General features: G+C 35.1%; 1 protein-coding gene across 9 annotated transcripts in view; it reads right to left on the bottom strand.

Annotated features, from left to right (window-relative positions):
• Positions 1-26299, bottom strand: part of LOC123532684 (uncharacterized) — a 167823-nt gene that overhangs the window by 62125 nt on the left and 79399 nt on the right. For 4 of the 9 annotated variants that reach the window (XM_053518481.1, XM_053518480.1, XM_053518477.1 and 1 more), the window contains exons 10-19: positions 25844-26058; positions 24727-24896; positions 23623-23764; positions 23124-23311; positions 21830-22001; positions 20212-20335; positions 19200-19394; positions 18677-18713; positions 18200-18327; positions 14286-14445 (exon numbers count right to left, since the gene is read on the bottom strand). The exons of 4 other annotated variants lie outside the window; for them this stretch is intronic. In XM_053518481.1, the coding sequence (XP_053374456.1) occupies positions 14286-14445; positions 18200-18327; positions 18677-18713; positions 19200-19394; positions 20212-20335; positions 21830-22001; positions 23124-23311; positions 23623-23764; positions 24727-24896; positions 25844-26058 (1531 nt within the window). Of the gene's footprint in view, positions 1-2600; positions 4767-5505; positions 5600-6500; positions 6616-6848; positions 6966-7316; positions 7472-8878; positions 8999-10113; positions 10313-12773; positions 12992-13883; positions 13938-14285; positions 14446-18199; positions 18328-18676; positions 18714-19199; positions 19395-20211; positions 20336-21829; positions 22002-23123; positions 23312-23622; positions 23765-24726; positions 24897-25843; positions 26059-26299 lie in introns of those variants that run through there. One more of the 9 variants, XM_053518479.1, reaches the window with a different exon arrangement.

The following is a 26299-nucleotide window of genomic DNA, read 5'->3' as shown; positions in this document are numbered from 1 at the left end:
ATCATTGAGAAAAGAAATGGAAAAAGCATTGCCGATGCCACGTTGTGCGTCGAAACGTCTTAGTACTCAGTGTATGTTTTATGTTTAACGTCCTTTTTGTCGTCGGTATTCAAGGTTTTATATGACAGAGGTCTACTGATAGAGTTATTCAAATAAAACATTCACTTTTTTTTGGTTTCTTTATTCAGAAATAGATTAGTCGAGATCAAAGCTACGACAGTACATCATAAGTTACACCAATAGAAATAATAAATAATAATTCACTGCACTGTTACTGAACACTCCAAGGCGGTGCCCAATAAGTCAATTTATACAAATCGTTCGTTGCAGCTATAGTTAACGAAGACCCGAACTGCTTCCTGTACAGTTTAATGTGACAACTACCCTAACGGCAGGGTCAGTTGGTTGATCTGGCGTCGGCTTTACCGTTACCTCTCTGCTAACTGTTAATCCAGTTTCTTTGTTTTCTATCTCCAGTTTCTGACAACGTGATGGTCTAATAACAATGTTAAAATATTCACATAGACTTTTTCAGCTCCATTCGTCATTTTGGGTTCCGTTGTGATATTACAAGTACAGTCCGAATTTGGGTCCAGACTGTGCTCACACCACTCGAGTTCTATATCAGAATGATAAGTACTCATGTATTTCCTTAACATGTACATCCAGGTAGATAACCTCATATCCAAGTCTGTCCTTATTTTTGCTATGTCCTCGTACTTCACGTACAGAAACTTCTTTGCAGTCAGAAAATCACGTAAGGCACACTCCACATCAATCAAATATTCACTGTCTGGTATGTTTGAAAAGTCTAGGGTCAAACTTGTCCTGTCCTTGATGTAGGCTGTGAATAATTCCATCCAAGTTTCTACCGAAATTCCAAGATGTAGTCTACTAATATTTGCTTCGTTAATCGACACCTTGTGATGTGTCGGACACGCCTCGCTCAGTACAGTACTAAAGGAATTCGACATTGTGTTGAATACCGCCGAGCTATTTTCCATCTTGTTTATCTATGGTAAGATGCCATCCTTTCACACATTTTTATAGTGCAAAAATGTTATAAAATTATATATTTGCTCTCAAAACATCGCCCTGCGGCATGCCATTTTTTCCCTTTCAACACAGTGGGGCACCGCCTTGCAAAAAAGTTTCATCGTAGCAACAAAATTTATGTTCACTAATCCAGCTTTTGACACATGCTTCATTGTCATTTCTTGTGGCAGGACTCTGTCTCTGACTCTGCTGCATCATAGTTCAAACAACAACAGTAGTCGACAGACACATAGCACAGCTTCATGATAGTTACCAACTGCATGTCTGCAGCAACAAATATGCAGCAAAACGAACCTTTACCTTCATAAAACACCCCCGATTTAAAGGGGGGGGGGTCTTTTTTAGTCATTTTTTCTTCTTTTCCCGGACAAAAATCACTCTAAAACACCCCACCTTCTACCACAAACATCCTTTGCAATCCAACTTTTTTTCAAATCCCAGTATATAATCTAACTACTGGCTTCATGAATAGTTCGATTTTTATCTCACTTATCGGACAGAAAAATCTCTGTTTTTAGCAGTTCTGGAAAATCTTATCTCACATTGATTTATCCCACACTCCTCGCGCGAACTACTTTCTTATTCATACGCTTTTTCGGTCGAGGTCACTGTTCAAGTGGGATCATATGGCGAGAAAGGCAAAATAACGGACATCATTCACCCACTAACTTACTGCATGTACAAAGTGCAATTATTCAATGATGGACAAATTACCACGGTTGCAAAACATGAACTGGTGAAGGGTTTACCAGACCATTTATTTAACTTTGATAAAAACAAACAAACCAGAGTATTGCTACACATACAGTGTCACGAGATGAAATCTACACAAATTGTACTAGTTCCACAGTTTCAAGAAATGAAACGAATGTATTTGAAGATTCGATCTTGGACGATATTGACTCTACAGAGCTAAACAACATGTTCTCCTATGTTGACACTCAACCTTGCAATCCTTTGATCAGGCTCCTTATGTTGCAGAAGAGTTGTATGAGACTCATTGCTCAATGCAGGCATTTCATACAACTTAAAAAGCAGCTAACAATATCTGTTTCCTGTATTTATTTTAAGCGTTGCAGAATACTTTATGACTGTACATATAACAGATATCAAATTAAACATTTGTTAGAATTAAACACATGAGCCTGTATTGGGTTGTATTGTATTTTATCACATGTTTGACGTCGCATTAATGAAATAAAACCACTGCTGGTCGAATTCACTTGGTCTATAAAAGATAAATTAAGAAGAAATTTTGATGTTTCAGCAGAAAAAGCTTACGTGAGATTGCGTTGCGTTGCGTTGCATTGCATTGCGTTGCAATTTGTTTCATTGAATTGCTTTTCTTTGCTTTGTTTTGAATTGCATTGCATTGTATTGTGTTGCATTGTATCGTATTATAGTATCGTATTGTATTTTACGTCGTGTTGAAATCAAAGTGACAAATGAAACAAAATTATTTGTAAAGAAGTGGTCATTCCGGGCCTTGTACTCAACTAATAATAGGTAAACCTACTAATGTCCCAAGACAAAAAACAAACAAATACAAAGAATAAAATTTATTCGAATGAAAAAGCATATTCTGTGTAAAAATATATTTTTAAAAAGACAGTTTAATCACAACACAAGTCGCAAGATGGTGGTGATTAAAATGAAAGCAAGACAACACAAAAGGAAATATATATATATACACATGTATAATAATTATAATTGTAATAAACATATATATATAATCAAAATATTTTTATCAATTGCTTGAATATACCTTATGTTTGATCCATACAATCCATAATTCGTGAATTCGGCTTATTCCTTTGTGTCAGTTTTAAAGCCAAGCTGTATTTCCCGTGAAGTATTCTGGCTTAAGAAAAATGTTCTAAATATTTTACAAAATATTACAGTTAATAGTTGCTTTATACTAATTATAATATCCTGAAAGTTTAAACAATACATCAACACATAGAACCAAAACTGTTCTTTAGAAAGGTTGGTGTCCAAAATTATTGCTAAAATATATAATGGAAATACTACGTCAAATCGTTTTGGTGATAAATTCAAAACTACTGTCCAATGAAGATAAATATAATGAATACTGTGAATGGTATTGTCTATTTTAATACAAATCGAGAGAAAAACGGAAAAGGTCGATCAACCAGTAGTTGGAATCTTCCATAACAACTTGTTATTTAAAAAAAAACACATTTAATAAAACACACTACAAGTATCTGTTGACTATATACTTTTATATGAGTATACTACCTACTTTATGCTGAATTAAAATATCTTTAAAACGTAATGAAAATTCAATAAAAACAGACCAAAAATACAGTTAAACAGTATGTATCAAAATGATCAAAATGACAAATAAATTTTGTAAAATACTTTTTGTAATAGAGTAGTTTGCTTCAGTTATTTATAACTGTTTTCACAAACAGTAGGTATCATGAAATATCTTATAATGCATGAAAACACTTTCAAGCAACTATATGATTTGCATTACAAAAATGACATAAAAGCTATTCTCAGACACAGGTTATGCAGTATTAAGATAATCATTACCAATAATATTTAGCATATCAAAAATATTGGAAGAAATATGCCTCTAGCCCAGGAATACCTATGTTAAGGTTTAGGAGTATATCTTCAAAACACAGAAACATTTGAACAAACAACATCTTTACCAACAATCTACCTGACTATTACATGTTCTATCGTCGTGTCCCGTACGATGGATACTTAAAATATTCTCAAATAGTTGTCCACCTTTAAAAAGGAATACCATTTGTAAAGAAATAAAAATAAACAATTGCTGGCAATTACGTTCAACCTAGTTATGTAAAATTTCAGCACTGAGACATTATTACAAATGCATCGAAACGATGATATGTAACAATTCTTTTTCAAAGGCGCTTAACTGTCCGAAAGTGTGGCCCTTTTATGTAGCCCTTTCCATAAATTCAATGTATATATCAGTACACTGACAGTTGTTGTGTAGAGTAATATACATGTTTTATATGTTGTTCAATTTTCATGTGAAACAACCTTTTCTTTCTATGGTTTGGTGTTGTTTGAATTTTTTCTCAAAATGTAAGGCTCGGTCTTAAGCATGCGTGCATATATAATATTCATGAACAATATACAAATATTACAACTAATGAACATTTTAGATATCCGTATATAAAAAATATCTGTTTAAGAAAAAAAAAGAACACATTTTCTCAGTAAAATACCATTTATGCTCAAAGTATGGCACATTTCTTCTTAAAAACGTCATTTCTGAAGCATCCAAGAGTGAATGACATCATGTATACATCAAGTGTGGCAAACTAATTCATAGAAAAGCCATATCAAGAGCAACCAAGAGTCAATGACATCATACGTCAAGTGTGACAAACTAATTCATAGAAAAGCCATTTCTGAATTATCCAAGAGTCAATGACATCATTTATACGTCAAGTGTGGCAAACTAATTCATAGAAAAGCCATTTCTAGAGCATAAAAGAGGCAATGATATCATTTATACGTCAAAGGCATTTCTAAAGCAAGCAAGAGTCGCGTCATAAAAATGACCATGAAGCTATCGCTTGTAGTAGTAGTAGTCGTCCCCTGGGGATGCTACAAACATTTCGTCCAGTTCAGATCTCACTTCGGCAAATACTGGTCTGTGACTGGGGTCATACTCCCAACACCTCTCCATAACACCGTACCAACTATAGAATATAAATAACATGTTAATGTAAGTGACACTTAATAAATATAATACCTGAGTAATTACACTAGCTAATACACTGATTCAGAGACTGGAGTTTATTATGGTCACAGACTTGAGTTTAAAGGCACGCACCTTGGTCAGATGCCATCATACAAAATTAAGTCATGGAGGAATACTAAAAACAGAAACGAACATGTTTTACTGACGCCTAAGTAACGATCTTATTAATGAATAATAGAAGTACTTTTATGTGCACATAATGGTGGATTCAAATAGCCCTAAGTTTTTGTTTTGCACTGTAGACCTTTTTTCCTTATCTTATTTTCTGTGCAATATTTTGCTGAAATGATATGACAGATCTATTATACTTAACATGAAGGTAGCATTTTCATACTGAAATAATAACACGACAGAATGTGTCATGAATATTTTTACCATACACCACCATTTCAATTTGAGGTCTCATTTTTAACTGATCTTGAAGTTTATGTGACTGACGGAAAATATTTTTCTTGCATCAAACATAACCCAATTTTCCTTTTGATTTTTATTCAGCACTGACAATATTCTTCAAGAAAATGTAAGATACATTTTAAATGGGTCCTGATGTGTGTCAATGGATTATATATGAGGCTGCGTTTTTGGTACGCGGCATTCCCTGTTTGATATTTGTCTTTTTTTTTATACAGAATAAAGAATAAAATATATTTGATGTGTTGTAATAAAAAAAGACTTACGTGTCATCGCATTGTTCTGGTTTAGGGAGACGTTCACCTTTCTTCAGGGCTATCGGAAGCTGTTTGCTCTTCATTTTAGGATATGGTGTGTCACCTTTAAAATGCAGAGATATAAGTCATAAAATACAACAGAAATCCAGATATTGCAGTGTAAAATTGATCATTTGGCAGTCAAAAACATGACTGCAGTGATTCGTACATATTATTATGGCCAGCTTTTTTTACAAATCAAGACTCTTTTAAACATGGCGTTCATTAGTCACTGAAATGTTATCTGTTTGTGGATCGGCTACCTTAAATGATATTTTGTACTTGACCGCTTCACAGCTTCATTCTTTGTATGTAAGGGTTACAAGTTACACTGAACGTAATGTCGAACTGTTGCTAAACATCAAAATGAAGACAATAAAATGGATAGAATACGAGCTCACACTTTATTGACGAGTTACAAAACAACAGCATTAACGTATACCAGAGATTTATTGTGATTCCCTGGTTGAGGCAATGGCAAACCTCTCATGAATGAGATTGTTACAAAACGGTGAGGGGTACCAGGTTTACATTCAAATAATTAAGGTGTCTGTTCAGAGGTTTCTTCATTGACCATAGTGGCAAAGTAAAAACAGATGATGACGTCATAGATCGGGCCAAGTAAATAGGGGGGAGAACGAAGTATTCCTTCGCCATGTAAGGTACTATAGAAAAGTTATTCTTGCCTACCTGGAGGGAAACGTATACATTTGTCCGATCACGTTCAAGGGACAGATATTCCTCTCTTTCCCCAGGGAGAAACCTTGTCTAAAACAGTATGCACTTAAGTAACGTCACATAGTACTAACTGTATTATGACGTCATAACCTATATCCAAAATGCCAGGTAAACCCCAATTCTATTTGTCAGTATAATCTATTTTGGAACAATGAGCTGACATGTTCTTCCTGTCCCTTCCCTCGATACAGCTACTTAATGTCCAAATGTCATAAATATATTAGTACCCAGTGTAAATATTTCCCAGAGAACAACGGCATACGACCATACGTCACTTCTCTCTGTTGCATCTTTAGTAGAAGTCATACACTCTGGGGCCATCCATTTAATAGGAATACGTTCCTGAAATCACACAATTGTTATTCTTGATTTTTATGTGCATTAATTTACTGAAATGAAGTCAGATCTAAGATGTACTAACATACCTAAAGATGTTAATTTGAAAGTAAAATCGAAAGAAATATATTAATTCAGACTATTTATACTTTTAAGATATAGGTCAATGACAAGTACATTGAGAATATACTATGCAGAATATGTCAAAATATCAAAGAATACACAAAATACACTGTTACCTGTTTCTCCGAGTCACCGTCTCCTTGTAAGTCAGGTTGTGGACCAAACCCACTGATCTTTACTTCATTCAGGAATGTCATCAGAATATTTCTTGCAGCTAGACGTCTGTGGACAATCTGTAAGTGAATGTTGAATTTTAACTCAAGTCATTACAAACATATACAAAAGGAATTTCTAACATGGTTCTACAGAAATAAAAATGTGAAAAGGTACTATCAAGAGAATAACAGAACAGGAAAGAATAGAACATATATTTATTACAGACTTATATATCGTTGATCATCGTACATAATTAACAACATAGTATTATAATAATGCCATCTGAACACAGATAGTAATCAAATAAACATGATTATTTATAAAGCCACAGTACTATTCAGAGATGGAGGATTCAAAATAAGGATAATGTGTTCAAATATCAACATTCTGTAAAGCACTAAATTAGTAATGCAAAACGGATGACCTACCCCTTTACCAGCCAGATATTCCATTCCTTTTGCCACATCGAGACCAAATCTGAACAGGTGCTCCTGTAGCTCGATGGTCACGTGGTTTTTCTGGGAGACCAGGTAGTCTTTCAATGTGCCATTTTCACAGTATTCATACACGATAAAGGGCCCCACTAGAAGGTAAACCATACGTCAGTATACCACATTATTCCAAAGAATTTGTATTTATAAACAGGAACAGTCATGTTAAATGTCGCCAAATGCAGTTTTATCCAAAGCACAAAAGTTAGTAGATTTAATTAGATTTCAGTAAGACCAGTAAGACTTGAAATAACTACTGTGAACATACAAACTAATCTTCTTATACAGACACCTATGTTGTACAAAGAGGGGAAAGAGTTGTAGACTATTAAAATATGTAAGAAATCTTGCACAGAAAGTAGCAAAGCAAAACAAAAGCAGACTCGATTTGATTGAGAGGTAATGAAAAGTGCAACAACCCTCATGCCCCTAACCTGGACCGGCTGAAGCTGAGTTCTATTTAACTCCATTATCCAAAAGACCAGAAAATACAACAACCGTGAATCCAAGTACGGTGAGACGTTTCACGTTCAACTTTCAATTAATTGTTGTTGACTCATGCCACGTTTAATTATTAATTTTATTTGTCTACTTCCGCCAAATAATTATTAAATGAATTCAAACACTATCCGATTTGTTTTCCTATTGTGTTATTAAGCAACAATATTTTTTCTGACGTCATGATTATTACGTTATGGCGTCAAACGGCATAGCGACGCGGTGGAAAAAAAACCGACAGAAAACAGGCAAATTGAAGGACGTTGCGAAGGATGTACATAATAAACCTTCATAACGTGTTAGAATCGAAATAATACATCTCTAATAGTGCTTTGCTCTCTTGATGTAATTCCTTCGCATCTTAACTCCAAACAAGGATTTTATTCAATGACAAATCACTGTTAGGAATATATTATTTCTTAAACAATTCTGAAATAAGCGTACAAAAATGAAGCGATTTGATCTATAATCTCATGACAACAACATGAGATCTCGTTTATCAATGAAAACGCTTTCTTTGCACTTTACTTAATAAGCTTCTAAGCGTTTTATGCTTCAGTCACATAGATACGTGATTTCACGAGAAAACGGCAAGTAAATGTAAAGATTTATTCAACGTCGCATATAAATATAAGATAACGTGAGTTTCATAGCTTTTGTGATAAAAATTAGGTATCCAGTAACAGACACTCGCCAGCGTTTAGTTTACAACCCTTTTTAAATGCTGAGTGCAAAGCAAGGGAGCTACCAGTAGGCCTACCATTCATCAAATCCGCCCTTGGTATGACGCACCAACCAAAGCGTACACTGTACAATTAAACTAAAAAGGCGGAATGTGATTCTGATGATAGATTCAGATACAAATATTAATTTTATTCGGTAACACATAAGTAGACAAAATTAGCGAATTATAGCTTTTGGCCGACTGGATTTTCCGGAAAAGTTGGAGTCGGCGACATCATCGATGTCTATTAAGTAGGGTCAAGATAAAGTGCTCTTACTGTGATCATCACCAACAACAGCTCCCAGGAATTTTAGTACATTTGGATGCTCTCCAACAACCGTACCAGTAAAATTTATCTTCGCTCTCATCAGCATTTCGTCATCCGGTGTAAATTTTTCTGCAATTACATCATAAAATACTTTGTAAAGTTGTCAATGCTTTAACCCTTACCATGCTAATTTAAACTTTTATAATAAACTTGCACATCTTCCAGTTTGGACAGTACCATTAACTGTTAAAAGGGGTGTTCCTTACAAAAACATACAGACTGAATGGCGAACAGTGCAGATCTTGATCAGACTGCACGGATAGGCTGATCATACTCTACACTGGTTGCAAAGGCAGAGCCATTTGTGTCTAGCATGATAAATGTTAAGTAAATGTTTGTAAATTACAAAATTTATTCAAATGTTTGGCTGTATTATTGCTGGTGTTGTTTCTGCTACTAGTATAAATCCCTTCATTTTGCAAATGTCGCATACTTGCTTTTATTTTAATCAATAAAGTGTTTGGATATTAATGGTTAAATACGAAATATGTACAAGGATAGATAGCATATTGTTCAAAACAGTAATTACCTGTGGCCTGGAGGCCGAAGGTACTGTATTGGAAAGCAACAATTTCACGTGATTTTTATTCATATACGACTGGCTTATCGCATTTATGGAAGGCCGTTTTTGCAATATAGCTGGCACTTTATATGATATATAGAGAAATGCTTGTGACCTAAATTCCTCACGCATTATTTCAAATAATGTATTCAAACTTTCAGAAATTATCGATATTGGTATATAGTTGTGCAGAAGGGATTTTTTAATTGCTCTTTTATTATATGGATTATGGTCTTGTGTTGTTTTGCTTACATATGTCAACGAAGCCCAGGTGAAGGCATGAATCACATTTGTGATAGCTCTAGTAAAGTATTTCAATAGTAAAGGAATGTGACCAGTTGAGCTAAAAGTTATGTTATGTATGAAAGGGAAATATAGTTATTTTTGCTAAAACAACAACTTTCAGAATTAAAACATGTAGAGTGGAATAATATTTCCTACATTAAAACGTAATGGTATGATAAAAAACAAACTCGCTATTCACCAATAAGTTACTTTTAAGGCTGAGTGGTCCGACATACATCCCTAATCCACAATTTCTGGTTTGTATAACTTCTGCCCACAAGAAATCTTTTGAGTTGTAGATCGATCTTACATTTTAACATTTTACATTAAGCTATACCTTTAAGTGTTTTCGCAACAACCGTGGTTTGTGCTCTGCCGGTCCTCAATGTTGCTTTATAGATTCTCGCAAAATGGCCGTCCTTAATGATCCCCTCAAACGAGATGTGATTTCTGTCAATATGCTCTACTTCCGGCATGTTTATATCCATTCCTCCGTATAGATACAGCTCCTCATGCTCACTCAACGTCTTTCGATTCTGATAAAATAACAGTAAAGTAGAAGCGCTTGAGTGATAGTATCATATCTCAGAAATTAAGCTTTAAACGATGAAAAAATCGCCCCTTCTTTAATTAAAGCAAGACTTAAAAGTGTTTCAGCTATCTAAGTTACTCGGTGTCTTTACATTGAAACACCAGTGTGAACGGCATCTTATAAAATTTAAAACAATTTATATCCAGTAGGTTTTAAACCGGAATGGTCGGCCATTTCATACCACGCTGAATTCAAGTGGTATGTTAGGGAAGGGAAAGAACTTCAACAATCGATAGTTTTGTAAGAAGTAATAATTTTGTCCCTTTATTATAACATTCTAATTTCTCAAACGTTTATATATGAAAATTGTAAACTGGATAATGATAATGATTAATTATATATTTCATTCCACATAAGCCATATGAATTCATATTACCGACTACATGTCGTGTCGTATATATTACAGATAGTAACAAGATATGTTTCAGTACAGTGTTTCATTTTGAGATTTTTATTCCTGAAACCCATACCTCGAGAGTTGAAAGCACGAAACACGATGATGAAAGTCGAAATCACGATGATGACAACTTCAACTTTTAACATCGTAGTTTCGACTTTCATCATCGTGGTTTCGACTTTTATCATTGTGCTTTTGTCTTTCTTCATCGTGCTTGCCGAAACCAAAGATGAAAGTCGAAACTACGATGGTGAAAGTCGAAACTACGATGACAAGAAAACCGAAAGCACGGTGAAGAAAACATGAAACCACAGTAAAAACACGAAATGATATCGCGCTTTCATCATCGTGGTTTCGTGATTTCGACTCTCACCATCGTATTTTTGACTTTCATCATCGTTGTTTCGTGTTTTAACTTCCGAGATATGGGGTTCAGAAATAAAAATATCGTATATTCTCCTTTTCTTCATAATGGCATTAATCATAAACCCTCCTGTCTTTTTAAATCGACAAGTTTCAATAATAAATTTCAAAATTTGTAAAAAAATTGTAATCTCTCTTTTTATCACAGCAAAGTTCTTTTCTTGCCTGAGATTGTCTTTTTAAACAAAAAGTGTGTACACATCTTCCCAAGTCCTTTTTGTTTAATATGAGACATTGTATTGACAGAATGTATCTTTATATTTTCTGGTACATTGGGATCTTTCTTTCCGGTCCTTTGGGATATTTTCCGGTCCTCTGGGATATTTTCTGGTCTATTTGGATCTTATTTTCTGGTTCTTAGGGATCACAGAGAAAATTCAATTTTACTTTTATAGAAATACGCAAAGGCCGGGGCTAGGGGACGTCAGGTGTGTTGCGCACTTCGTTACCTCTCATGAACAGACTCAATTAAACCTATTCTGCTATTATCTTGCTTAGCTGCGTTCTATGCTTTCAAATGATCTTTTAACGGATTTTATTTTACAGACTACGAAGTTTCTGTTTAACCGTAAAATAAGGAATTTTACCAATATATGCATTTTGAACTCCCCAATGTAGGCATAGGAAATAGAGATCAATATAATTGCACCTTTGCTAATCCTACCAGGTGTTCTGTATTACAAAAAGTGGATCTATTGTGACATTTTGATACAAGCAAAACTGTATTATCTGCTCTAATATTTACCTACTGGTACTTCGTTTTATTATTGGCTTGTTAAAAGTTAATTTTTTACCATATGTAAGTTGACAGAATCATAGGAACCATGTCTTGAGGGGTAAATCAAACACAAATGAATAAATCCTTAATGATTTTGTTGTGCAAAAATGTATGATATTGTGTGGAAAACAGTTTTCATTTTCCACTCAATTGTGTAATTGCAAGGGAAGTAAACTTATAGATCTCAACTTAAAAGTACTAGCTTAAGGCAAGAGTTGTCATTCTTTGTGGATCACAACTTTAAATTAAAAATTAAAACTTCTGTTATTGATATTAACAAAACTATTATAAACTCCACATTTGTGAAATCATTTTTGGTTATTTCAAGGACTTGGAAATTATTTTCTAGACTTTATTTAATGTAATATTATCATTGAACATTTTAGAACCTATCTCTACCCAATGGTATGTTTGCAACTGCCCGTACCAAATAGGTGCCCCACTGTGCTCATTCATTTGTTTTCTCATCGGTATCTAACTGCTTTACTTTGGTACATGTCATTTATTTATGTATGAATATCATTCATTTTCATATCTATGCAAACACAGCTATTTGGTTTCGCTCTGGGAGCTCTACGTTCGTGGAATGTGGCGATTCCTGTTGGATCTTTGTCAGGTTTTTTTTTTTTTTTCTATAAATTCTTTGCTTTGTTTGGGCGATAGGGATATCTGATAATTATAGATAATACTAATAGTATATTTCAGCACCTGCCAAAAGCGAATACAAATTATGAATAAAATAAATGTCAGCATGAAAGCTACTGTAATGACTTGAGACAATAGATCATCTAACTGAGTACTACTTACATCATAAGTGTTGCCGCCCGCCTCAGCATCATACGCAGGATTTCCCATGGCGTGTTTGTGGCGCCTAGTCGTCGTCTCGGCATCACCATAGAATGTCTCTCTATACTTCTTCGTCATGGCCCTTTTAACTCGTCGCGCTCTTTCTTGTGGATGGATGTAGCCTCGTCGAACGAGGAACACAAAAATAACAATAACAATCGCGACTATGACCAATACTCCTGGAAAGAAAACAGTGCTGAATATTAGAAAGGTCACAATTTCAAATATGAAAATATTTAATGTTTGTTTCTCTCTATTGCTCAGTTTTGAAATAAACAAAGATATTTTGAAGTCGTATTAAGTGCTGTATTTACTGGCAAAGGTATCACATTTGATATACATGTAAGTGGCACGGACACATATTACGAAAAGTCACCGGTTTAAATGTTTTTGAATTATCTGTTTAAGGTATTAGGTGATGATAATCCATTATTACATCTAAAAGTATTAAACGTGTTTGTATTAGTGTTGTGACAATAATTCAAATGTATCGATTTTTTTTAAAAAGTATCTAATTAACTAAATAATTCACTTAAATCTCTTTTGCCTTTTAGATGTATGTTATTGTCATTATTGATAAATAAAGATATATAAAACAGTAAAGAATGGACTAGAAGAGTAGCACCGATGTAGTCAAAAAAACATCCCGAGACATTTCTGAAAATATCTAAGGAACATTAATAATATAAACTTACTCAGAGACTTGCTGGTCAAAAGCCAAAAGTATTGCAAGGAACAATGGTCAATAGTTTTGACTATTGACCGGTAAGCCATTCAATAAGTGTTTCATTACACCACATCAGAAATTATTTGTCATTTCTGAAAGATTTGCTCCGCAAAATTTACAGTTGACCGTAAACAAGCCATACAGAACAAAATATGGACTGGCGATTTACATAAAGAGTCGCGTAATAAACTTGGAAGCATTCTTTGAAGCATATTTTGCGACAAGCAAAATAATAGCAGGCTCGCTTTAATTGAGCTTGTTCTTGACATTTGAAACAGCGGTATGTGCTAAAAGAAAGAAGAATATAACTTGCGACAACTAAGATGTTTTGTAAGTTGACATACCTACTGCCACACCAACAATAAGTCCGACTGGAGTCTCTGTCACTGGCAAGGCTTCTGAAATACAGAATTTACAATAGCTGTAAAGTCACGTGCTATAAAACCTCTTCACGATCCTGCAAGTTACATTTTAATACCTAATGGGGTGTGGAGGAGAGGCGGGGGAGATAATTATGTATTGAAAGATCGAGATAAAAGTTAGTTTAAATACAGTAACACATGTATTTACGACATGTCAGAAATACAAAGTTAACACTATATTAAAAGCCAGATGTATTCTTTCCCGTCAGAAATCTAAGAAAATTAACCTCTCGCGAGCAGCAACCACTATAAAAACATAATTTAATCTTCCCAGAAAAGTTGCACTGTACTTCTACAACAATAAAAATGTGAGTGGCTTCATACTCGTTTTAGCTGTATACTTCTGTGCTTCGCCTTCCTTTCCACCTATTTTAGATGTGAATGTAAACTCGTATTCCGTATCTGGGTCCAGGCTTGCAATTTCGAAATAAGTGCTGGATCCCGGTACTCTGTTCGTTACCAAGTCTATGGTGCCGTCAGCATTCTAAAATTAAAAAAGAACACTACGGTATATGTATTAAGTACGTATCAATACACCGGGTATTCGGCTACATACTCGTGTGAGCGATACCGTGCTCGTGTGATTTATACACATGTAGTTGTACTGGATATTCACACCTAAAACATGTATTAATTCCGTATTTTACTTAAGATTTGAAAAGTTTTTGTGTAACATCATACCTTAACTATATCCATGTCAAATTTCTATCTCAAATGATTAGAATAATTGTCAAAAGAAAGTTTTTCTTCGCGAAAATGAAGACATATTAAGGCGATGCTATCTATTTTCATAAACAATGGTATTATTTAGGATTATATTAGAAAATGTTTGTTAAGAAAATGAAAAGCAGGCATTCTGTGTGTTAGCCATTGCTTTCATTTTACAAAAACTGGAAGCACAGTAAAATTAGAGCGTTTTTTCGAAGACATTGTGTAGGAAAAGAGATACCTCTGACAATGTACCATGATACCATCCTCGTTGTTTCTGTCAATCGAGCGGATACCGTCCTCGTTATTGAAATGAATATTACATTGGCGCAGACCCCTTTTCTAATTAGCGATAATATGCAATGACCAACCAAGATAAAGATAAAACTTGGGTCTTCTATACCCTTCAGCTACTGCAAGCAGCCTACCCAAAGAAAATTTCTTCTTGCATAATTTCTTCTAATTTGCTACCAAGATTAATCCATATAGGCCCATTCTGGTGTGTACTTAACAATTGAAATGCGACTTCAGAAGCAGCAAAGTCTGTCAGTATGTGTTGTCTTGTCTTGTTTAAAATATTTACCCATTAAAGCGAAGATATTAATTATGTTGTTCTATTAATATTTCATTGCAGCGGTGTCTGCAGATAGAAGTATATTGAGTATCCTGATGAATGTAACTGATCAGTATGAGACTGAATTTGATTCACAAAGCCAGTGGTGTATTCCTGAACCAGGCCCGTAGAAAACATTTTGGGATTGAGGGGCACAACCTATGTTTTCATAATTATTAGGGGACACAGCCAAGATTTTCGTAAAATTTCAGTGTTAAATTAAGATACTTTGTCAATTTTGGGAAGGATTGGGGGCACATGCCCCCTTGCCTCCACCCCCGTTCATACGCCCCTATAAGCCGAAGAGACCCAGGACTGTAGGCCCTGCAGAAATTGAAATTGAGACTGACAATAACAGTGTTTCATTGTTACCCCTTCTAGTAGGTTTGCAGGTTTGTCAAACAAATTCAAGCCTCAAGAAATTTGCTAATTATCAAAATGTTGCAAATCAAACCTAAAATGGTGGGAAAAGAAAAAAAATGAAAACGACGAGAAATTTTGGTGAAACTATATATTTTTTGCAGTTTGGCGGGCCCTATTGATAAAAATCCCGAATCTACCCTTTGCTTGTTCTAGGTAACTATTTGTATATCATTTCAAAGTTATTAGAACTTGTTATTACCGTCTGATACTTAACCTTTATTTAAATATCATCTTTACTGTTATGGCGTCTGTCGTCATGTTGTGAATATATGTAGGCCTACTGCAAATGGTGATTATGAATCTGAGGGGAGTTTAAAGTATGAACAAACAAATCTGCTGACATATTACTCCCTTGATGTACATTAAAGTAGCGTAGCGTGACGTAGCTACTGTGAGGAGCGTGTCAATAAGAGATTGGGTCTGATACCCGGATTTCCATATTTGCTTCTCTTTCTTGTGTTAGTCTTCACCTGCAAGACACTTATATATACACTGTAGTGCATATTGTATGCACTTGTAAATAAGTCGAGTAATGAGCACTACCTTAATGGAGGGTGCGCCTATAAACAGGCGTATATTACCCGATACGATATAATTGATGAATCCGAAACCTCTCCCTATACGCATACATGCGCAAATCAGGAGAGGGGGTCCGAATTCCCTTTTGGGAAGAAAAGGAAGGTCTTACCATACGCACAGGTGCACGGTGCGTCCACAAGTTTTGTCGTTTTTGGAAAGGGACTGAAGGAGAAAAAGAAGAACTTCAAGAAGACGAGAGGATATAATGTGTAGGAGTTGATGGGTTTTAGGGAAGGCTTAATATTGGTGAAATACTGCCAACATGATCCACTCGCACTTCTTTACATCTTAAAAGTCAACATTCTAATCATATAGATCTACTTAAGGTCGGGTTTCACATGATGTACTCCATCATCTATTTCTTATAAATTACCAAGCTCCTCACAGCGGTTACCATTGCGTTTCTTGAGTGTACAGTAAGCGGAAGTAATTGCTACGGTGAGTTTTATAAATGTTCATTGACAGAACAATGGCGGTATCTATGTGCAAACGGGTAGATATCTTTCTTTATTTTCATCCACCGTCAGAGGTATCATCAAAAACAGCGACAGGGTGCATATAATTGGAATTTTATCAACAAAAATAAACTGCAGGTATGGGATCTATACGTTTTGTAGTTTAGTATGTATAGTTCTACCAAGGTGAGTGGCAAATTCAGTTATTTGAACTTTGAACAAAGAAAAATAGGTCTCAAAACGTCAAAATACATGAATTTCGGTACATTTCTTCAAATTTTATAGTCATATCAATATTATTGATGGCTGATATTTTCACCAGTAAGAATTAATGCATTGCCTTGGACGAATCTGTAAAGAAACTTATTTGGTTTATTAAGATTTTCCTACCTTAAAACTAAATTCTCTCGGTTGTAGATTCTGGACATTTTATGTATATCATTGTGACTTCCAAAACTTCGTTAACATGTCGTTAAATATAACCATCTCTGTCTATAAAATGTTCAACATCCTTAAGTATATGTCATACGTTGGCATTGTTTTTATTTACACTAAACAGCCTACATGTATATAAATCACACGGAGACGGTATCGCTCACACGAGTAGGTAGCCGAATACCCAGTGTGATAAAGAGCAACCCAAGACTGACATTCGATGGCACTTTTTGCATATAAGTAGCATATTAACTGCTCAGTTTTAAAAATTCATTTTTATTTGGCAAGTACTTGCGGGGACATTTTATTACAGGATTTTTACTACTTCACAGGAAAATTCATCTGTGAAATAGGATTCAGTTGCAGATCATAAATGTTTGTGAAGTCCTACAAAGTTAGATCTGTGTGCGGGGGCCTCTGTGGCCGAGTGGTTAATGTCGCTGACTTCAAATCACTTGCCCCTCGTCGATGTGGGTTCAGCCTCACTCGGGGCGTTGAATTCTTCATGTGAGGAAGCCATCCAGCTGGCTTACGGAAGGTCGGTCTTTTTACCCAGGTGCCCGCTCTTGATGAAATAATACACGGAGGGGCACCTGGGGTCTTCCTCCACCATCAAAGCTGGAAAGTCGTCACATGACCTATACTTGTGTCGGTGCGACGTTAAACCAAAAAAAAGATCTGTGTGCTCGTTGGAAGAAATATTAAAAAGGCTTTTTTTCTATATATAAGACATACTGGACACGTCCTTGATGACAGTTACTATTCGGCAAAGGTTTGCGTATCCCTTTCATTATTACATTGTTTGAAGGCGGTTTTGAAAGTATTTTTATAGTATAATCTTTCCAGTGCTGATTTGACCTGCGCATTTTTTGTTTCTGCCTGTTTTGTTTTGTTGGAATCCCAGCATTTAAGGTCATATGACCGCTTTACATTTGTAATGGTGCAGGAAGGTCTATAGCTCCATCACGACATTATCTAGATCCTGTTTTAAGAGCAAACTCTGAACGGAGTGTTAACTGAATTACCTTTTTAAATAAGATTATAATGATTTCTGTCTGTATTGCGTAGCAAGACATCTTTTTCGGAAAGTCCCATACGATTCGGAAACTTCCGGTCTGCACATTTTCCACTTTGGCCGTCTTTGGCCCTGTATCTGTACAAAAGAAAGAACCGTAGGATATAATTAGAAAATATGGATAAAACATGACATATGGCTGCATGAGAAACACTTACTATACTACACGGACAACTGATATATATTTAGTAACCCTTATCCTGCTAAATGTTTATAATGAACTTGTCCATCTTTCAATTTGAACAGTGCCATTGACTGTTAAAAAGAATTTAAAAGGAATGATGAACAGTGCAGATCATGATCAGACTGCACGGATGTGTAGGCTGATCATGGTCTAAACTGCTCGCAAAGGTAAAATCGGTCTTGTGAGCATGATAATGGTTAAGATAGAAATATAATGTCGAGAGCAAATACTGCTTCAACTTACATCTTTCCAATCCTGTTAATTTGGTGACAGACGGAATCTGTAAATACATATACATTTCATTACTAAATAAAGCGTTTTTTAAGCAACTGTTATTCTTGTAGTAAGTCAAGCAAGCTGTTCTGTCAAAGAAAATTAAGGTAAACTTTAAAAATTTAGAGACTGTGTTAGTGTGCCGAAAGAGATTTTTGGTGGTTTATTTTACAGATCAGTATAACACTTATGTGACAACATCTGTGAACTGATGCAATCCTTTCCCGACATTATAAACAGGTAGCTTACCATTTGCGATTGTGTATAAATCTTTTACATGTTTTACATGTGTGTTCGCAAGGGACTGTGAAATTTGAAAGAATGCCTTGTAAATTGGAAGTATATGTAAGTATTCTAAAAGGTTGTGTATATTTTTTTATCTAGCAATTAACTATAGCTGCAATACAAGTCTAAAACCACCTGTCCGATTAACACAAAGAAATAAAACCTATATACGTTACAAAATATCCTGTAAAACGGAAATCAATCATACCTCAAAACTGACGCTGCTGGTCAGCATGGCCTGGTTGTAGGCAAGGACGTTCACAGTAGCACTGGCTGAAGATAGGTAGGATTGCTCTGGCACAGTCAACCAACAATTGTCTAGATATACTGTCTGATCCTGCAGAAAGCAGGTACTCTTGTCCTTTGATTCTATACAGCTGTCGTCCCTGTCTGGATGTCTTGTCTGTTACAAGGAGTACGTAAAAAGAAGATATGATAAAATGTAAGCATTATAAAGCAGCCTGTTTCTGTTTATGCTGGACTTTATATCACAGTAACATATCCTAGGCTATACAGCGTATTTTCAAATATATTCTAGTATAAAATCTGCTGTTTTTAGTGGGTGTTTTAACAGGAGATTAGCGTATATTAATTTAACATATCTTTTTACATACATGCGTCCCGTGAAATGAATTATGGCCCTATAACGGATAATTCAAAAGGAAATGATCAAACAACGCTTACACTGTCGAATATTTTTTATGCCAGAATATCGATAGGATATTTGTTTCATGTAATAACATTCTGCAGATGTTATAACAAGAAAAAATATGCGTTCCTCTTCAGAAATTGTATAAAACACTGGCTAGAACCGATGTAGAACCATTGACATTCCGAAATCAAATTGTAACGTTTTCCTCACATAAGATGCCCCCAGTAAAACGATATAGGTTTCCGAAGACAGTGACCACAATCACTTCGGAGGAAAGTGATATAAAGCAGAACTCCTTGTCTGTTTGTTGCTTTTATTCTTGTAGATTGGCGAGGATTTGGAGTATAATACATATAAGCAAGATTGTAACTATGAAATACTCTTGAAAATCTAACTATGTATCAAAATCAAACCATTATTTTGCTTTATAAAAAGAATCTTTGAAGTACAAGTGTATTTAAAACTGGAAATCAATAAGGTTTCTTATTGTGTTTTTGTGTTTGGTAGTTTTGAAGTTCCTTGGCATAAACTTTTAAACACTTCCAACAGTCTTAGTAGATATACTTACATCGTCTGTGTTTGCTTTAACTGTCTTCTTCACATTGATGTCAGGTTGGCCAGGCACCATTATTGAAATGTCAAGACCTAATTCACGAACACCACTCTCTGTATCACTAGCGGTCAGATGAAGCCTAGGTAGAGACCAGTTTTTTAAACATATGTCATATTGCCCCCGATTAATGATAATTCTTATGTTCATGTTATAACACTTTTCTAATAAAAATATTCGTGCACAATTTCGTTTAAAAACCGTGATATTGATGACACTTGTTTTGCGCGATACACTATTTTATATAAAAGACATTACACTTGAGTATAAAAATGATAAAAAGGCAATGTTACTATCTTTCTAGTGATAAAGTATTAAAATAAAACGTTTTACAAGTAAAATGTACGCGAATAATGTATCAAAATGATCTCTCTTTAATCATGGTCAAATATCTTAAAAACAAGCACTTAGACCTATATATCTAATTTCACCACATTATAGCCCACGTGTTAGTTTATGATCATGAGATGTTTAATTAAAATCTTCATTGTAGAAAAAAATCTATTCGCGAAAGTCATCAGAACTGTGGTTTTCCCGTAGACTCCCGCTAACTTTAGTTGGGTCCAACATTTTAAAAAGAACCTAGCAAAAATCAAGCACACTTTTTTATTTGCCTAAGTTTCTATGTACATTTTGAAGTTTTGAAAAATCAGGGTTTACTCAAACTCTTTTGTAGAAAAAAAGTTTGATCCAAACGTGTAGGATTAACTTAATGGCATTATTTGAATAAGTAAAGTATACAAGTATCATTAAATAACGTGTCGAATGATGAGAAATTGTATCTCAAAAGTTTATGATAAAACGATCTTTGTTATAGAATAAAGAGAAGTAAAATGTAGGTCAACTAAAGGCCGGAAGAAAAGGCAGGTCTATGAAGTTGGCAGGATAACGGATATTGGCAGTTGAATATTCAATACCTAGTTACGTTCTTATTCCCAGCCAGATCTTGGTTGGGTATTCAAATTATCTAGAGTATTCGAACCAGGCTGTAAATTCATTTTTCTGCTGTTCCGTGAATAACGAAATCGGAGCTAGCTCAGTATTCACCTCTGGCTGGATATTCGTCTTGGATCAGATGTGGCTGAGTATTCAAACCCGGCCGTGAAATTATTTTTCTGATGTGCCGCGAATACCCAACTCAGAGCTTGCTTTGTATTCATCATTGACTGGATATTTGCCATGAATAATTTGACTATCCAACTCAGAGCTGGCTGGTATTCGAACCATGCAGGCTGTGAAATCAATTTTCTAATGTGCATGTATTCACCTCTGTCTGGATATTAGCCTTATGTAATCTGAATATCCAACTCAAAACTGGATGGGTATTAGATGAATACCAAACTCCCAATACCCGTGTTTCTTTCAACTTTATAGACATTTAGAAAATGAAATGTACACCGGCAACTAATCTGTTTAATGTCTTCAATGAAAGGATGAGAAACTTAAAAGAAATAAGTATTAAAATATATTATTTAGCAACAGTCAAACCAGCGTTAATGATATTTTTACCACGTTAGTTCAGATAAAGCCAAACCAGCTTCATAAACATTAGCTATACTTAAGGATTCTTTATTACCTGCTGGAGTAGTTAAATGGTCCGTCTTTAGTATTGAGTACCATATATGTTGTCGTATTATCATCTATACTGGATACTGATGGTGGGGAAAAGTCGGTGGTAACCATTGTAGAAGCGATATTTGTGTTGTTAAGAATATCACGTGCTCGTACCCATACCTTTATCTGGTCACCTGAACATTTTCAAGTAAATTGAGGTCAATAATTTAATATCATTTAAGATATAAGAAGAGTCAGATATATAGAGGATCTTAAATGTGTGTCTTTTCTTACTGAATATATTAAACTGGTTTGACTTGAGACGTGGGAGTTAAATAAAGCCATTACGATTACATATCTATGGCATTACACTTTGTCTATAATAGGTAAAGAATGAAGATTGTTTATGTTTCAGCAGAAAAAAATTACATGTGATATTATTTACTATTCTTTACTGAGGATTCTTTCCACACTGAATTTATTAAACTATCTTTTTATTATGTTATTCAACTCGTGTAAAATAATTCAATATGAAAATAATCCTGTATTTTAGATATTTTGTAACCGCTATAAGAACAGAAATGACAAAAATGCAATTAAAAGTGTAGTGTGTTCAATTTACAAAACATTTAAAATGTTTTAAACATCACCCACGAAGAACACTTATAAATAAAACGAGCAATGATAAATAATCAAGTTTTGTAACAATGTCACATCATTTACCGTTGGTATAACCTTACTGGCGTATGGTTTTGCAAATTATTCGTTACTACAAATACAAACATCCTGAAAGAAGTAAAGCATCTAAGACGCTTTCCAACTGATGAACAAATTGTGTTTTCGCGACACTTCAGTGCCAGTTTTTCTTCTACCGCTGTTTTCATATCTTTTTTATTGTATACTTTACATCTTATTCTGCCTAATTCATGTCTTTTTATTTTCAAACTCAACTGTAAACCAGTAGCTTGTAAAGGAAAGGTTTTGGTTGATATTTATTCACCATTTCAAATTTATTTATTTTATTTTGTTGGGTTTAACGTCGCATCGACACAATTATAGGTCATGTGGCTTTGATGGTGGAGGAAGACCCCAGGTGCCCCTCCATGCATTATTTCATCACGAGCGGGCACCTGGGTAGAACCACCGTAGCTGGATGGCTTCCTCCCATGAAGAATTCAACGCCCCGATCGAACACACATCGATTAGGGGCAAGTGATTTGAAGTCAGCGACCTTAACCATTCCTCCACGGAGACCCCTTCCATTTCAAAGGTATGACAAAGTGGTACAAAAATATAATAACAAAATAGTTTAGTACCGCTGCTCATTTGTTCTATTATTGTAGTGGACTCGCTGAGCGGATGGACGACCGTCCAATTTTCTCCAGGCTGCTTGGAGACAACGTCTCTGGTATACTGGTACTCGAACTGAACAATACCATGGATGTTTGGAATTGCATTAAGTCTTCTTTTGCCCTGATCATCATCCAACTTTGGATCAACAAATCTGTTAAATGGAAGAGGTAGTTCATATGACGTGTACTGTTTTGCTTAAAATAGTAAATTGCGACATAAAATGATTTGTTCTTCTTCTGAATTTCCTTTGAACTGAAAAAATCATGCCAGATCTAGCAATGTACTTTACAATATTGTATATTTCAAAACATCGTCCATTGTAAATAAATATTCGAAACTAGCGATTATCAGAGCAAGTTGTTGTTTAACAAAATCATGACGTATGGCAAAGCCGTTCAGTATACAAAGAACATACCTGTTTCAGCCAAAATAGTGCGCAAATCTTGAACAAAATAGACTTACTTTCGGGTGAATAAGATACCATCATCTTCTAAGTCTTCAAATTGTGGCTTGAACCTCTGGATTTCATTGTTGTAAAATCCGTCTTCGTGTGCTTTGTTCTTAAAATAACCTGTCCAATCAACAGTTATTGTCGTATTTTCACCTGAAAAAATTATTTGCAAGGCATATTTATTCTTGTGAGCTGTAAACTTTGATCTTGTTGTATCTTCGGCTAGTAACAGTTTTCACTTGCAAAAGAAATGCCATAGACTGTTTAGTGAACCCTGCACACAACGCCCAACAAAAATCCTTGTTTAGTTAATAAGTATCATCCTGGTGTGCTATAACTGGCGTCACTTAGCCAAGTCAGTGACAGAACAGGCTGAATTTGATATTCATTAAATTCCTGTAGCTTGCAATTTTTGTATTAATGTAAAATTCCATCTAGAAAATGATTTACATGAGACATCGGAATGTTCGAATTAATTGCAACAGAGTGATTGAAAAAATTCTGACGTTCTCTCTAATACGATTTGTTATATGGATATGTAATATGTAATACGGATTTTGTTATAGTTTTAAAATACACAGAAAGGCATCGACTGCCCTTCGACAGCCATTCTTGGCATTAATATAGTCACTGATAGGCACCGAGGTAGAAACGTCGACTTTCTACAAGCTAAATGATCAACTTTAAACATGCTGTCTGCTAAGTCCAGATATTTGAGGGTTCATTCTTGATTTTCTCCTTTGTCAATTAAACTCAGTCTAAATCTGTAGATTATGTATTCTGTTTAGCCTGTGACCATTCTTTGTCCTTTTAGTCAACCAGATCATAGTTTTCCCGTTAGACTATTAACATTTTGCAGACAGTTATAAAGTCGTTATGTTTACGAAATATAGGCAAGTGAAAATGTAAGAATAATTCACACTATCAGATACAATTAATTGTTTATATCTTATGCTCTGAGAGAAAATCTTATATCTATGTTGTTGTTGTTGTAGGCGAAATACATATTTTAGGCAGTTTTTAAATATCTAGATTCTAGCTGTGTTTTGTTTCTGAAGTTATAGTTTTCGTAAAACGTCGCTATTCCTGTTTGATTTTTTTACTTTAAAGGCTACCTTCTGTTCCCATAGACTGCCACTTGAATCCCGTGTGGTTTTTTGCAGACGATATATGCAATCCATTTAGACTTTCTGTGTTCAATTCCACATTTGATACACTGTCATATAGTACAAATCTTCTGGCTATTCTTGAATTGTTGGATATGTCCCTTACTTCCAATAAAATACTGCAAGATAAAATGTTAGTTTTTACACTCTTGAATTATCCTATGCAAATTATTTAAATGCAATTAAACGTTTTAAACACGAACACAAATTTTAAGGTATGCTTGGAGATTTCGTCTATTTACTGTGTATCATCATCAGACAGACGGATACCATATTTGTAAGGGAAATTTTACTTTATGAAATGTGTGTTCAGTAGATACATAGCGTCAAAGTGTATGTCAAACAACAGAAGACAAATTTAAGTAAATCCAAAGTAAGTCAGACTAAAGTGAATGTTTGGTCTATGGTCTTGTCTCCCCGTAGTTGGACTCAGTGTTGTTATATTTGCTGATCCTTTGGGATAATTGAGTACTATAATTTTTACTGTAATAGAATTCCGCTTTAGCTGGTACCAGAGGAGCGTGAGGGATGCTACACATTTTATAACCTGTCATGAACAGTTTCAATTAAAACAAGGAAGAATATCCAACAGGGAAAGCCACGTCCCAAAAACGCAGCCTCCCCAAAGGCACACACGAACAACACTCGCACACCACACACGCACACACACAAAATAAACACACAAGGACAAAACAGACAAATACAGATTTTATTTCATACCAAGTGTGAAGGTGACGAAAGCAATTATTATGGCTATACTGATAAAACAGAATATTATTTGAAAGTCAGATTGCCAGAAGACTGATGACCTAGTTCTAGCATGACTGAGGTATTGAGCCTTATCATTACAATGTTCTAAAGAGGGTTCAAGCAGGCTATATACGCAGGTGCTGAACAGGGACCTGGCCGTTACAATTTTATGCCTGTCTGAGACACTGCTAACTTCGTACAAATACGCATTGAAAGTTAACATGTAAAAGGTCAGTAAGTGGAAGAAGTGCTCCAAGTATGCTTTGAACCTTTTGAACCTTTTGTTAGTATTTGAGCATGCAAAGCAGACACCCACCTATACATTCCTGGCTCTTTAGGTGTAAATGTATGCGTGTGCAAATCTCCCATATGCATGACAAACGCTCTATCCATTGGTCCAACTGGATCTCGTTCTGTAAGATGTAGGGTGGCATCATTTACTACAAGTTTGTGAAGTTCTAGGTAGTACATCCACATCTGAGAACCGTAGAGGTCATCTGTCCAGCCTTTCCAATATACGGTTATAGGATCCTGTGGCAATATTAAAACAATGTTATACTCTAATATTTCATTGAAGAGGTCAAAAACATTGATGAAACTGAAATGTGGGTCCTTTCGGATCATGGAGCCCATTCAATAGATGTCTAATAGACGGTGCTAGGGGCCGTGAGAGGTGTTGTACATTTCATTACCTGTCATGAACAGACTCAATCAAACCGAGTCTGCTATTATTCCGCTTGGTTGCTTGGTTGCATTCTATGCTTCCAAAGCA

This window comes from Mercenaria mercenaria, chromosome 11 (assembly GCF_021730395.1).
Source record: "Mercenaria mercenaria strain notata chromosome 11, MADL_Memer_1, whole genome shotgun sequence".
Classification (NCBI taxonomy): Eukaryota; Metazoa; Mollusca; class Bivalvia; order Venerida; family Veneridae; genus Mercenaria; species Mercenaria mercenaria.
The sequence above is the reverse complement of the archived record's forward strand: the minus strand, read 5'-3'. Positions and strand labels throughout refer to the sequence as shown.